At 43.3% G+C, this 12,958-nt stretch overlaps 1 protein-coding gene across 1 annotated transcript; it reads left to right on the forward strand.

The window, feature by feature from the left end:
• The first annotated feature begins 7,331 nt into the window (after positions 1 to 7,331).
• Positions 7,332 to 12,349, forward strand: LOC116373989 (leucine-rich repeat-containing protein 4C-like). Its single transcript, XM_031822920.1, has one exon. The coding sequence runs from the start codon at positions 7,425 to 7,427 to the stop codon at positions 9,360 to 9,362; it is 1,938 nt and encodes a 645-aa protein (XP_031678780.1). The 5' UTR covers positions 7,332 to 7,424; the 3' UTR covers positions 9,363 to 12,349.
• Positions 12,350 to 12,958: the final 609 nt, after the last annotated feature.

Consider the following 12,958-nt stretch of genomic DNA (forward strand, 5'->3'; position numbering starts at 1 on the left):
GTGGGTCTAGGGTGTCAGGTAGGTTGGAGGTGATATGGTCCTTGACTAGTCTCTCAAAGCACTTCAAGATGACGGAAGTGAGTGCTACGGGGCGGTAGTCGTTTATCTCAGTTATCTTAGCTTTCTTGGGAACAGGAACAATGGTGGCCCTCTTGAAGCATGTGGGAACAGCAGACTGGTATAGGGATTGATTGAATATGTCCGTAAACACACCGGCCAGCTGGTCTGCGCATGCTCTGAGAGTGCGGCTGGGGATGCCGTCCGGGCCTGCAGCCTTGCGAGGGTTAACACGTTTAAATGCTTTACTCACCTCGGCTGCAGTGAAGGAGAGTCCGCATGTTTTCGTTGCAGGCCGTGTCAGTGGCACTGTATTGTCCTCAAAGCGGGCAAAAAAGTTATTTAGTCTGCCTGGGAGCAAGACATCCTGGTCCATGACTGGGCTGGTTTTTCTTCTTGTAGTCCGTGATTGACTGTAGACCCTGCCACATATCTCTTGTGTCTGAGCTGTTGAATTGAGATTCTACTTTGTCTCTATACTGACGCTTAGCTTGTTTGATAGCCTTGCGGAGGGAATAGCTGCACTGTTTGTATTCGGTCATGTTACCAGTCACCTTGCCCTGATTAAAAGCAGTGGGTTCGCTAGTGCTTCAGTTTCACGCGAATGCTGCCATCAATCCACGGTTTCTGGTTAGGGAATGTTTTTAATCATTGCTATGGGAACGACATCTTCAACGCACGTTCTAATGAACTCGCACACCGAATCAGCGTATTCGTCAATGTTGTTATCTGACGCAATACGAAACATATCCCAGTCCACGTGATGGAAGCAGTCTTGGAGTGTGGAATCAGCTTGGTCGGACCAGCGTTGGACAGACCTCAGCCTGGGAGCTTCTTCTTTTAGTTTCTGTCTGTAGGCAGGGATCAGCAAAATGGAGTCGTGGTCAGCTTTTCCGAAAGGAGGGCGGGGCAGGGCGGGGCAGGGCCTTATATGCGTCGCGGAAGTTAGAGTAACAATGATCAAAGGTTTTTCCAGCCCTGGTTGCGCAATCAGATTAGCCTTGTTAAAATCCCCAGCTACAATGAATGCAGCCTCAGGATGTATGGATTCCAGTTTGCAAAGAGTCAAATAAAGTTAGTTCAGAGCCATCAATGTGTCTGCTTGGGGGGGAATATATACGGCTGTGATTATAATCGCAGAGAATTCTCTTGGTACAGTGCCTTGCGAAAGTATTCGGCCCCCTTGAACTTTGCGACCTTTTGCCACATTTCAGGCTTCAAACATAAAGATATAAAACTGTATTTTTTTGTGAAGAATCAACAACAAGTGGGACACAATCATGAAGTGGAACGACATTTATTGGATATTTCAAACTTTTTTAACAAATCGAACGCTACCTTTTGCTGCGATTACAGCTGTAAGTCGCTTGGGGTATGTCTCTATCAGTTTTGCACATCGAGAGACTGACATTTTTTCCCATTCCTCCTTGCAAAACAGCTCGAGCTCAGTGAGGTTGGATAGAGAGCATTTGTGAACAGCAGTTTTCAGTTCTTTCCACAGATTCTCGATTGGATTCAGGTCTGGACTTTGACTTGGCCATTCTAACACCTGGATATGTTTATTTTTGAACCATTCATTGTAGATTTTGCTTTATGTTTTGGATCATTGTCTGTTGGAAGACAAATCTCCGTCCCAGTCTCAGGTCTTTTGCAGACTCCATCAGGTTTTCTTCCAGAATGGTCCTGTATTTGGCTCCATCCATCTTCCCATCAATTTTAACCATCTTCCCTGTCCCTGCTGAAGAAAAGCAGGCCCAAACCATGATGCTGCCACCACCATGTTTGACAGTGGGGATGATGTGTTCAGGGTGATGAGCTGTGTTGCTTTTACGCCAAACATAACGTTTTGCATTGTTGCCAAAAAGTTCAATTTTGGTTTCATCTGACCAGAGCACCTTCTTCCACATGTTTGGTGTGTCTCCCAGGTGGCTTGTGGCAAACTTTAAACAACACTTTTATGGATATCTTTAAGAAATGGCTTTCTTCTTGCCACTCTTCCATAAAGGCCAGATTTGTGCAATATACGACTGATTGTTGTCCTATGGACAGAGTCTCCCACCTCAGCTGTAGATCTCTGCAGTTCAACCAGAGTGATCATGGGCCTCTTGGCTGCATCTCTGATCAGTCTTCTCCTTGTATGAGCTGCAAGTTTAGAGGGACGGCCAGGTCTTGGTAGATTTGCAGTGGTCTGATACTCCTTCCATTTCAATAGTATCGCTTGCACAGTGCTCCTGGGATGTTTAAAGCTTGGGAAATCTTTTTGTATCCAAATCCGCCTTTAAACTTATTCACAACAGTATCTTGGACCTGCCTGGTGTGTTCCTTGTTCTTCATGATGCTCTCTGCGCTTTTAACGGACCTCTGAGACTATCACAGTGCAGGTGCATTTATACGGAGACTTGATTACACACAGGTGGAATGTATTAATCATCATTAATCATTTAGGTCAACATTGGATCATTCAGAGATCCTCACTGAACTTCTGGAGAGAGTTTGCTGCACTGAAAGTAAAGGGGCTGAATAATTTTGCACGCCCAATTTTTCAGTTTTTGATTTGTTAAAAAAGTTTGAAATATCCAATAATGTCGTTCCACTTCATGATTGTGTCCCACTTGTTGTTGATTCTTCACGCAAGGCACTGTAGATAATGCGGTCAACATTTGATTGTGAGGAATTCTAAATCGGATGAACAGAAGGATTTGAGTTCCTGTATGTTTCTGTGATCACACCACGTCTCGTTAGCCATAAGGCATACGCCCCCGCCCCTCTTCTTACCAGAAAGATGTTTGTTTCTGTCGGCGCGATGCGTGGAGAAACCCACTGGCTGCACCGCCTCCGATAGCGTCTCTCCAATGAGCCATGTTTCCGTGAAGCAAAGAACGTTACGGTCTCTGATGTCCCTCTGGAATGCTACCCTTGCTCGGATTTCATCAACCTTGTTGTCAAGAGACTGGACATTGGCGAGAAGAATGCTAGGGAGTGGTGCACGATGTGCCCGTCTCCGGAGACTGACCAGAAGACTGCCTCGTTCCCTCTTTTACGGAGTCGTTTTTTTGGGTCGCCGGGTGGGATCCATTCCGTTGTCCTGGTTGAAAGGCAGAACACAGGATCCGCTTCACGAAAATCATATTCTTGGTCGTACTGATGGTGAGTTGACGCTGATCTTATATTCAGTAGTTCTTCTTGACTGTATGTAATGAAACCTAAGATGACCTGGGGTACTAATGTAAGAAATAACACATAAAAAAATAAAAAAAACTGCATAGTTTCCTAGGAACGCGAAGCGAGGCGGCCATCTCTGTCAGCGCCGGAAGTTCAGAACTAAACACCTCCCTCTGCAACTGGATCCTGGACTTCCTGACCGGCAGCCCCCATGTGGTGAGGGTAGGTAGCAACACATCTGCCACGCTGATCCTCAACACTGGAGCTCCCAGTGTACTGGTGCGTACTCAGTCCCCTCCTGTACTCCCTGTTCACCCATGACTGCATGGCCAGACACAACTCCAACACCATCATTAAGTTTGCAGATGACACAACAGCGGTAGGCCTGATCACCGCCAAAGACGAGACAGCCTATAGGGAGGAGGTCAGAGACCTGGCCGGGTGGTGCCAGAATAACAACCTATCCCTCAACGTAACCAAGACTAAGGAGATGATTGTGGACTACAGGAAAGGAGGACCGAGCACGTCCCCATTCTCATCGACGGGGCTGTAGTTGAGCAGGTTGAGAGCTTCAGGTTCCTTGGTGTCCACATAAAAATCAAACTAGAGAGACCTCAGCCACCCCAGTCATAGACTGTTCTCTCTACTATCAGATGGCAAGCGGTATCGGAGAGCCAAGTCTAGGACAAAAAGGCTACTCAACAGTTTTAACCCCCAAGTCATAAGACTCCTGAACAGGTAATCAAATGGCTACATGGACTATTTGGATTGTGTTCCCCCCAACCCCTCTTTTTACGCTGCTGCTACTCTCTGTTTATCATATATGCAGAGCCACTTTAACTATACATTCATGTACATATTACCTCAATTGGGCCTACCAACCAGTGCTTCCGCACATTGGCTAACCGGGCTATCTGCATTGTGTCCCACCCACCACCTGCCAACCCCTCTTTTACGCTACTGCTACTCTCTTCTCATCATATATGGACAGTCACTTTAACCATATCTACATGTACTGTACATACTACCTCAATCAGCCTGACTAACCGGTGTCTGTATGTAGCCTTGCCACTGTATATAGCCTGTCTTTTTACTGTTGTTTTATTTCTTTACCTACCTATTGTTCACCTAATACTTTTTTTGCACTATTGGTTAGAGCCTGTAAGTAAGCATTTCACCTGTTGTATTCGGCGCACGTGACAAATACACTTTTTGATTTGATTGATTTGGACAAAAGGAACACCTACAGTTGAAGTTTACATACACTTAGATTGGAGTCATTAAAACCTGTTTTTCAACCACTCCACAAATGTCTTGTTAAGGCTGCAGGGGCACTATTGAGTAGCTTGGATGAAAGGTGCCCAGAGGTGCCCAGAGTAAACAGCCTGCTCCTCAGTCTCAGCTAATATATGGATATTATTAGTATTGGATAGAAAACACTCTGAAGTTTCTGAAACTGTTTGAATGATGTCTGTGAGTATAACAGAACTCATATGGCAGGCAAGAATCTGAGAAGAAATCCAAACAGGAAGTGAGAAATCTGAGGTTGGTATATTTTCAAACCATTCCCTATTGAAATCACATTGCGATATGAATGAAGATTCACTTCCTAGGGCTTCCACTAGATGTCACCATCTATAGAAATTGGAATGAGGCTTCTACTGTGTTGTGGGACTGGATAAGAGGGGCATGAGTCAGATTACTGGCAGAGAGCCAGTTCCAGGTCACGCGCATACCGCTTGATATCTTCCTGCGTTCCGTTCCTCCTCAAGACACAAAGGAATTCTCCGTTTGGAACTTTATTGAGGATTTATTGAAAAAACATCCTAATGATTGATTCTGTACTTAGTTTGAAATGTTTCTTCGAACTGTAATATAACTTTTTGAAGTTTTTGTCCGAAAAAATGGTCGACCAGCACCAGCGTTTGGATAGGTGTACCAAACGTACTAACAAAAGTAGCTAATTGGATAGAAATAACGGACATTATTGAACAAATCAAGCATTTATTGTGGACCTGGAATTCCTGGGAGTGCATTCTGGTGAAGATCATCAAAGGTAAGGGAATATTTAGCATGTAATTTATGGGTTATGTTTACTCCAACATGGCGGCTAATTTGACTATTGTTCTGAGCGCTTCAAAGGTTTTTTTGAAGTCTGACACAGCGGTTGCATTAAGGAGAGGTATATCTATAATTCCATGTGTATAACTTGTATTATCATTTACATTTATGATGAGTATTTCTGTTGAATCGATGTGGCTATGCAAAATCACTGGATGTTTTTGGAACTAGTGAATGTAACGCGCCAATGTAAACTCAAGATTTGTTTTTAGATAAATATGAACTTTATCAAACAAAACATACATGTATTGTGTAACATGAAGTCCTATGAGTGTCATCTGATGAAGATCATCAAAGGTTAGTGATACATTTTATCTCTATTTGTGCTTTTTGTGACTCCTCTCTTTGCCTGGAAAAATGGCTGTGTTTATTGTGGTTTGGTGGTGACCTAACATAATCGTTTGTGATGCTTTCGCTGAACAGCGTATTTGAAATTGGACACTGTGGTGGGATTAACAACAAGACATCCTTTAGAATTGTATAAGATACATGTATGTTTGAGGAATTTTAATTATGAGATTTCTGTTGTTTTGAATTTGGTGCCCTGCACTTTCACTGGCTGTTGTCATATCATCCCGTTAAAACCTCTTAGGGATAGTGAGACGCTAGCATCTCAAGTGGCCAATAGCCTCGGGAAATGCATAGCGCCAAATTCAAATAAAACGCGATAAAACTCAAACTTTCATTAAATCCCACATGCAGGGTACTCAATTAAAGCTACACTCGTTGTGAATCCAGCCAACATGTCAGATTTTAAAAATGCTTTTCGGCGAAAGCATGAGAAGCTATTATCTGATAGCATGCACCCCCCCTGAACCACCTGAACGAGTTATAAACAAAATAATTAGCGTAGCCGGCGCTATACAAAACGCTGAAATAAAATATAAAACATGCATTACCTTTGACGAGCTTCTTTGTTGGCACTCCAATATGTCCCATAAACATCACAATTACAAAAGTATACCCAAAATGTCCATTTTTATAAAGCAGGTTTGTTCCAGAAAAAAACAGCTTTCCAAAACACAACGTCACTACAAAACATTTCAAAAGTTGCCTATAAACTTTGCCAAAATATTTCAAACTACTTTTGTAATACAACTTTAGGTATTTTTAAACGTTAATAATCGATCAAATTGTAGACGGGGAAAACTGTATTCGATAGAGAAAGTAAACAAAACATGCTCCTTTTTCCCTCTTGCGTAACTATCAAAAGTGTAACGTTGTTCCAGGAAGTGACAGGGTTCAACATGAAACCAAAAAGGATCATACCTGGAACCAAATTGTTCAACCTGGATTCCAAAAATTGTTCTTCAAAGGGTTCTACAGCATAGTAGAGCACACACATCACCTAACAGCATGACATATGATATAGACAGATCATCATTCCCTGCTATCTTTGTGCCTCTGACTTTTCACAGTCCAGCCACATACATACATCTGAGCATCACTACGAGATGCAATCCAAAGTTTCCTGATATGGCAGCTTGATTGAAGGACTGATGGGTGGCAAGCTTCCTGTTATTTATGTCCCCACAGTCTGAAATATAATTCACACCACAGCCTCAGACATGACTGTGCCTGCCCCCACTCCTCCCAACCAATGGAGAGATACAGCACAGAAGTTGGAGGCAATATTGTGATTTTGTTTTATGTGACTAAGATTGAGAGTGTAGGGGGCGACACACTCAGAAACAGAAACGGATATAAAACACACTGCCAAGGTCATCGTTTATTCATATTGTTGCACACAGTGGGTGTTAATACTTGAGTGTGTTTTTGTGTGTGTGTGTGTGTGTGTCTATTGAGTTCTGAAGCCTTTTTTTCAGACAGATTATATATGGTTTATCCTTGTAATGTCTCCTTGCACAAGAAACACATTAACAGGCTTCAATGAATATGTCATCACTTAAAAACCAATGTACACGTGATGTTTATATCTTGTTAACAAATTATAATACATGATGGGCTTGCATTTACATTCCTCCCTTCTAACCCATCCTTCCTCTCTCTGTTCTTTTCTTGTTTCAGCCAACTCCAACACCGCCTCTTCCCGAAAAGTGGACGACCCAGCCAATGAATTATGAATGTTGAACAAGATGACCTCTTCTCGGCAGCAGCAGACGATGAGAGGTCCTAGGTGGAACCGGGCCCTGTCCGACCCTTTGTTTGTGCTGCTTCTAGCCCTCCAGCTCCTGGCGGTGGCAGGCCTGGTGCGCGCTCAGACCTGCCCCTCTGTCTGCTCCTGCAGCAACCAGTTCAGCAAGGTCATCTGCACGCGGCGGGGGCTCCGTGAGGTCCCCGACGGCATATCCACCAACACACGCTACCTGAACCTGCAGGAGAACCTCATCCAGGTGATCAAGGTGGACAGCTTCAAGCACCTGCGGCACCTGGAGATCCTGCAGCTGAGCAAGAACCACATCCGAAACATTGAGATTGGGGCCTTCAACGGCCTGGCTAGTCTCAACACTCTGGAGCTGTTTGACAACCGCCTCACCACAATCCCCAATGGGGCCTTTGAGTACCTCTCCAAGCTCAAGGAGCTGTGGCTGAGGAACAACCCCATCGAGAGCATTCCCTCGTATGCGTTCAACAGGGTGCCCTCACTACGGCGGCTGGATTTAGGGGAACTCAAACGCCTCTCGTATATCTCAGAGGGGGCTTTCGAGGGCCTCGGCAACCTGCGCTACCTGAACCTGGGCATGTGCAATCTGAAGGAGATCCCCAACCTCATCCCACTGGTCAAGCTGGACGAGCTAGAGATGTCAGGGAACCAGCTGACGGTCATCAGACCTGGCTCCTTCAAAGGGTTGATCCATCTGCAGAAGCTGTGGATGATGCATGCCCAGATCAAAACCATTGAAAGGAACTCCTTTGACGACCTGCAGTCGCTGGTGGAGCTCAACCTGGCCCACAACAACCTCACCCTGCTGCCCCATGATCTCTTCACCCCCCTGCACCACCTGGAGAGAGTCCACCTCCATCACAACCCCTGGAACTGCAACTGTGACATCCTGTGGCTCAGCTGGTGGCTCAAAGAGATGGTGCCGGCCAACACCAGCTGCTGTGCCCGCTGCAGTTCCCCAGCCAGCCACAAGGGACGCTACATAGGTGAGCTGGACCAGAACTATTTCCACTGTTACGCACCTGTTATTGTGGAGCCACCAGCGGACCTGAACGTGACAGAGGGTATGGCTGCAGAGCTGAAGTGCAGGGCCAGCTCTCTGACCTCAGTCAGTTGGATTACGCCCAATGGCTCCATCATGACCCACGGTGCATACAAGATCCGCATTTCTGTGCTCAACGACGGCACGCTCAACTTCACCAATGTCACCATGCAAGACACGGGAACCTACACCTGCATGGTAAGCAACTCAGCAGGCAATACCACAGCATCTGCCACTCTCAACGTGTCTTCCACAGAGAACGTCCTCAGCTACTTTACCACAGTAACAGTGGAGACCATCGAGCCAGTGCACGACGAGGGGCGCTCCACCGTGTGGCAGAAGGTAGGCCCCACCCCCTCCGCCGGATCCTGGGAGACTGTGTCGTCCACCTCCACCACCACCACAACGGCCCGGACGCCCCTCTCCACCCGGGCCACAGAGAAGACCTTTACCATCCCTGTCACGGACCTGAGCGACAGCTCCATGACCGGCCTGGATGAGGTGATGAAGACCACCAAAATCATCATCGGCTGCTTCGTGGCCATCACCCTCATGGCCGCCGTTATGCTAATCATCTTCTACAAGATGAGGAAGCAGCACCACCAGCAGAACCACCATGCGCCACAGCGCACCATTGAGATCATCAATGTAGACGAGGACTGTGTGACAGGCGGGCCGGCCATGGAGGGCCACCTGAATCTGCCCCCGCTGGAGCATGAGCACCTGAACCACTACAACACCTATAAGTCTGCGTACAACCACGTCTCCACTATCAACTCCATACACAGCTCGGCGCACGAACCTTTGTTAATCCGGGCCAGTTCGAAAGACAATGTACAAGAGACTCAGATCTAACAATTTTTTCATAAAGAGACGAACTGATGAAATTACAAAAGGGACATTATTGGATATTAGTTATGAGGATTATGGATATGAAGTGGAGGACTTGACTGACTGTTTGTCCAGCGAATCAGTGGTTGATGATGTTTATTCAATGACATTGGGAACTAGGGTATGTCTAATGTTTCAAAAAATGTCTTTACAAAAAAGAAGTTATTTATTTAAGAAAAAATCTATTGTGGCTAAATCAAGAAAAAAGTGTATTCTGCAATTATTTTTTCAGACCTTATTTCATCAGATGTTTAGTTTTCTTAATTTGAGGGAGGATGGTTTACTAATATGCTTACAAACTCTATGTGAATCTCAAGTTAACCATGTTCTGGTTTCCCCCAATCTGTAAGTGATGGCAAGTTGGCAACCTCTTTTTACCCAATATACTTAGATAATTTCTAGATCACATTAGAGATTTCCTCCTGCCACAAATTAATTGATTAAATATTTTGTGAAAATCTGTTAATTTAGATGGATTAAAAGCTTGGTTGTTATCTGAAGGTGAATGCTGGGACTGTCAGTGATGAAATCTGATAACACAATATTTCATTAAATCTGCCACTCAAATTAGATACAGATGTACCCTTGGCTCTGCCATCAATAGATTAGGGACGTTAAACGAGGGAAGTGTGATCCAAACTATACCATGGCCAACTGTTAGCAACAAGTGATTCATAGTTATCTCACTGTGTGTATTACGCCAGAAAATCACATTTCACACAGTGTTTGTCTCATTGTCTCATACCATACCATTGTCTCATACCATTTGTGATTCCTTCTCCTATTCCACTTGCTCTGATCCATCATAACTTTGTGAGTCATGGAGATCGCATTGGCAAATACAGTCAGGCATATGAGAGCTCCCTGAATGTCATACCGCCTTTTCCCATCCCACACCAGCTGTTATGATGGTTTACCATATCATCACAGATATGGGTGCTATTCCAGATCATTTTATCTGCAGTCTCATTGCAAATCTCTGAAAATTGCTATATGATATTAATGTGGTTCCTGACACAAATACTTTTCCAAATACTGATACCAGATACTGATTTGTGTGACTTGATTTTAAAAAAGAGCCCTGGAACACCACCAAGGATACTGATGACTCTCCTGTGTTAACTCTCTATGACCCCTGACTTGAACCAGGGCAGCAAGGAGCAGACTGGTGAGTGGGAACGGGGCTAAGGACACCGAACATAGCTGTCCTAGCACATTGCCTATCTATTGTCTGTTCAAACATTGGGCACATAGGCACGACAGGCCCAGATTCACACCGTGCCCCTGCCAAGCTCAGGACGAGGGATAGAGGACAGAGTGCCATGGTTCATGCAGAGAGAGAGAGAGAGAGAGAGAGAGAGGGTTTAGGGATGAGGTGTGTGGCTTCGAGCAGACGTTCAGGTCACACCTGCATCCCTCTGCCTCAACCATGACACCATTTCTCTTTTAATCGACATACCCTCAGGGCTTTGGGTGGACAGTGCTTCACAGGCACCTGCTCCCTGGAAAAACATAAAAAATGCCCCACAGTAAAAAATGGTGCCATAAATAAAGAGGCCAAGCAAATACCCTTCACATCCAAGGCTTAGCCACATACCCCAGGAGTCTTTTTATAGATTGTGTATCAATCTAAGTTACTAAACCAAAAAATCCCCATCAAAATCCACCAGTTTAAGCTAGAGATATCAGTTTTTTTGTGTCTGAAGCGCCCGAACGGTTTGACTAATTTAACCACTCTATGGAAAGTGGATACCCCAACAAATGTCACGGAACTCATCTGAAGGTAACCAGTTTAAAAAACGAATGGAAGTATTAAGGTAGTTTTGTGCCTACCCAAAAAAAGGGGTTCAATATGTGTAAAAAATATATATATTCAGTACATATATTTCCTGAGTTTAAAAAAATGATCGACAAGATTTAGGACATACACTTCATAACCTTGTTTCTTATGATTTCTTTTTTGACTGTCCTTTTTGAATGTGTTATTCAATGCGTTTCTATTGGCCCAAATCAATATTTTATTAAATTGTTTTTTAAATATATTTCTTTGCTACCTAAAGTGGTCCTAAAATTCTAAATCAAATAGCTAAATGCTCCATAGTATGACCATCTTAAAACAATTCCATTTGTCAGCATAGCACCCCCCTGCTTTTCTTTTTGGTCTCCACTCCCTCCATAATGTTAAACATCTAAGAAAGGTTATGCAACAGTGCTTATTCTTTTTCGGGTCCATTTTGTTTCTGAGAAATAAATGATTGTGTTCTATTTTAAATTCTCCAGAAGAATGAGGGTACACAGATGTCATCTAGTTATTTTCTGGGAGGAAGCACTATTAATGATATGATGTCAAATACAGGAGTGGGCTGATTCAGTCACCATGGAAACCATGACCTTAAGCAGAAAGGCATGCGCTATCAGAGCTCCCATTGGCTAGCTAGATGCTTTAACATTATTCAGAGTCAATTGAAAATGGTATGTCTGTGGATAGTGTTATTTGAAATGCACCTCAACTATGAAACAATATGCTTACAGTGATGTAGTAGCATTTCATCCCCTTGCACTTGACCAGTGTTTAGTATTAAAAGGCAGAGTATGGAGGTTGTCACAGATTATAATGATATGTAGCGTCACCCTTGTTGCTTTTCCACTTAAACCCAGACAGTAAAGGATGCAGAATCGGGGAATAGGCAAATCCCGTCATCAGTTTTAAACGTCATTTCTACTGTATACTTGGACAGAAAGACTAAATCCTCAAAGATGAATGAATAACTTATTTTAATGTCATGTGGCACGTTATGACCTAATTATAATTCAGGTAACTCCATCTTACATGAGCTTCTTCAACAGTTTTAGTCAACATGAAACAAACATGTTCATCAGTGTGGCATCTCTGCCAATACAATAACTAAAGATGTTTACATGGAGTTTAGCACAGACGTAAACTATCTCTGTTGTGAGTCATTGACGATGTGTTTGGGGTGATCATGGTGGGATCTGGATCTCAAATTTTTAAGTAAGAGAGTTTGTCCATCATCCCTTCTCTTTCATTTGGTTGGTAAATCATTTGGAGACTTTTATGGTGCATTTATTGCAATTTAGTAAATCTCTCATTCTTTATGTATTGTATCTCAATGTTTTCGTTGGGTAGGAGGGACAATATGCTTTTAAATCCACATTGTTTTCTCTGAGAAGGAATACTGTTCTAGTGGTAGATTTCTATAAAAACACATTTTTAAAATAAAAATAAAAAATAAAAACGTTTTAAATGTTTATTTTACATGTGCCAACAACCTGTTTATTAAAGTGAAAAATAGAAACATACTGTAAAATAGTAAGACATTGATTTTCATGTTAGCATACTTTCATGACTTTAAAAAAATATATGAAGATCGATTATAAACCAGGAGTTTGTAGTTCATACATAAACATATGTTACAAATAAACTATTGTTCTTTTTTATGTATGGTCTGGCTCTTATTTACAAAAATGTTTTACATCGTTTTTTTCAATGCTAGTATTTTTGTTTTTTAACATCGTTTTTTTTTCTCGATAGTAGTACT

The sequence above is a fragment of the Oncorhynchus kisutch genome, linkage group LG4, assembly GCF_002021735.2.
Source record: "Oncorhynchus kisutch isolate 150728-3 linkage group LG4, Okis_V2, whole genome shotgun sequence".
In the NCBI taxonomy this organism is placed as follows: domain Eukaryota; kingdom Metazoa; phylum Chordata; class Actinopteri; order Salmoniformes; family Salmonidae; genus Oncorhynchus; species Oncorhynchus kisutch.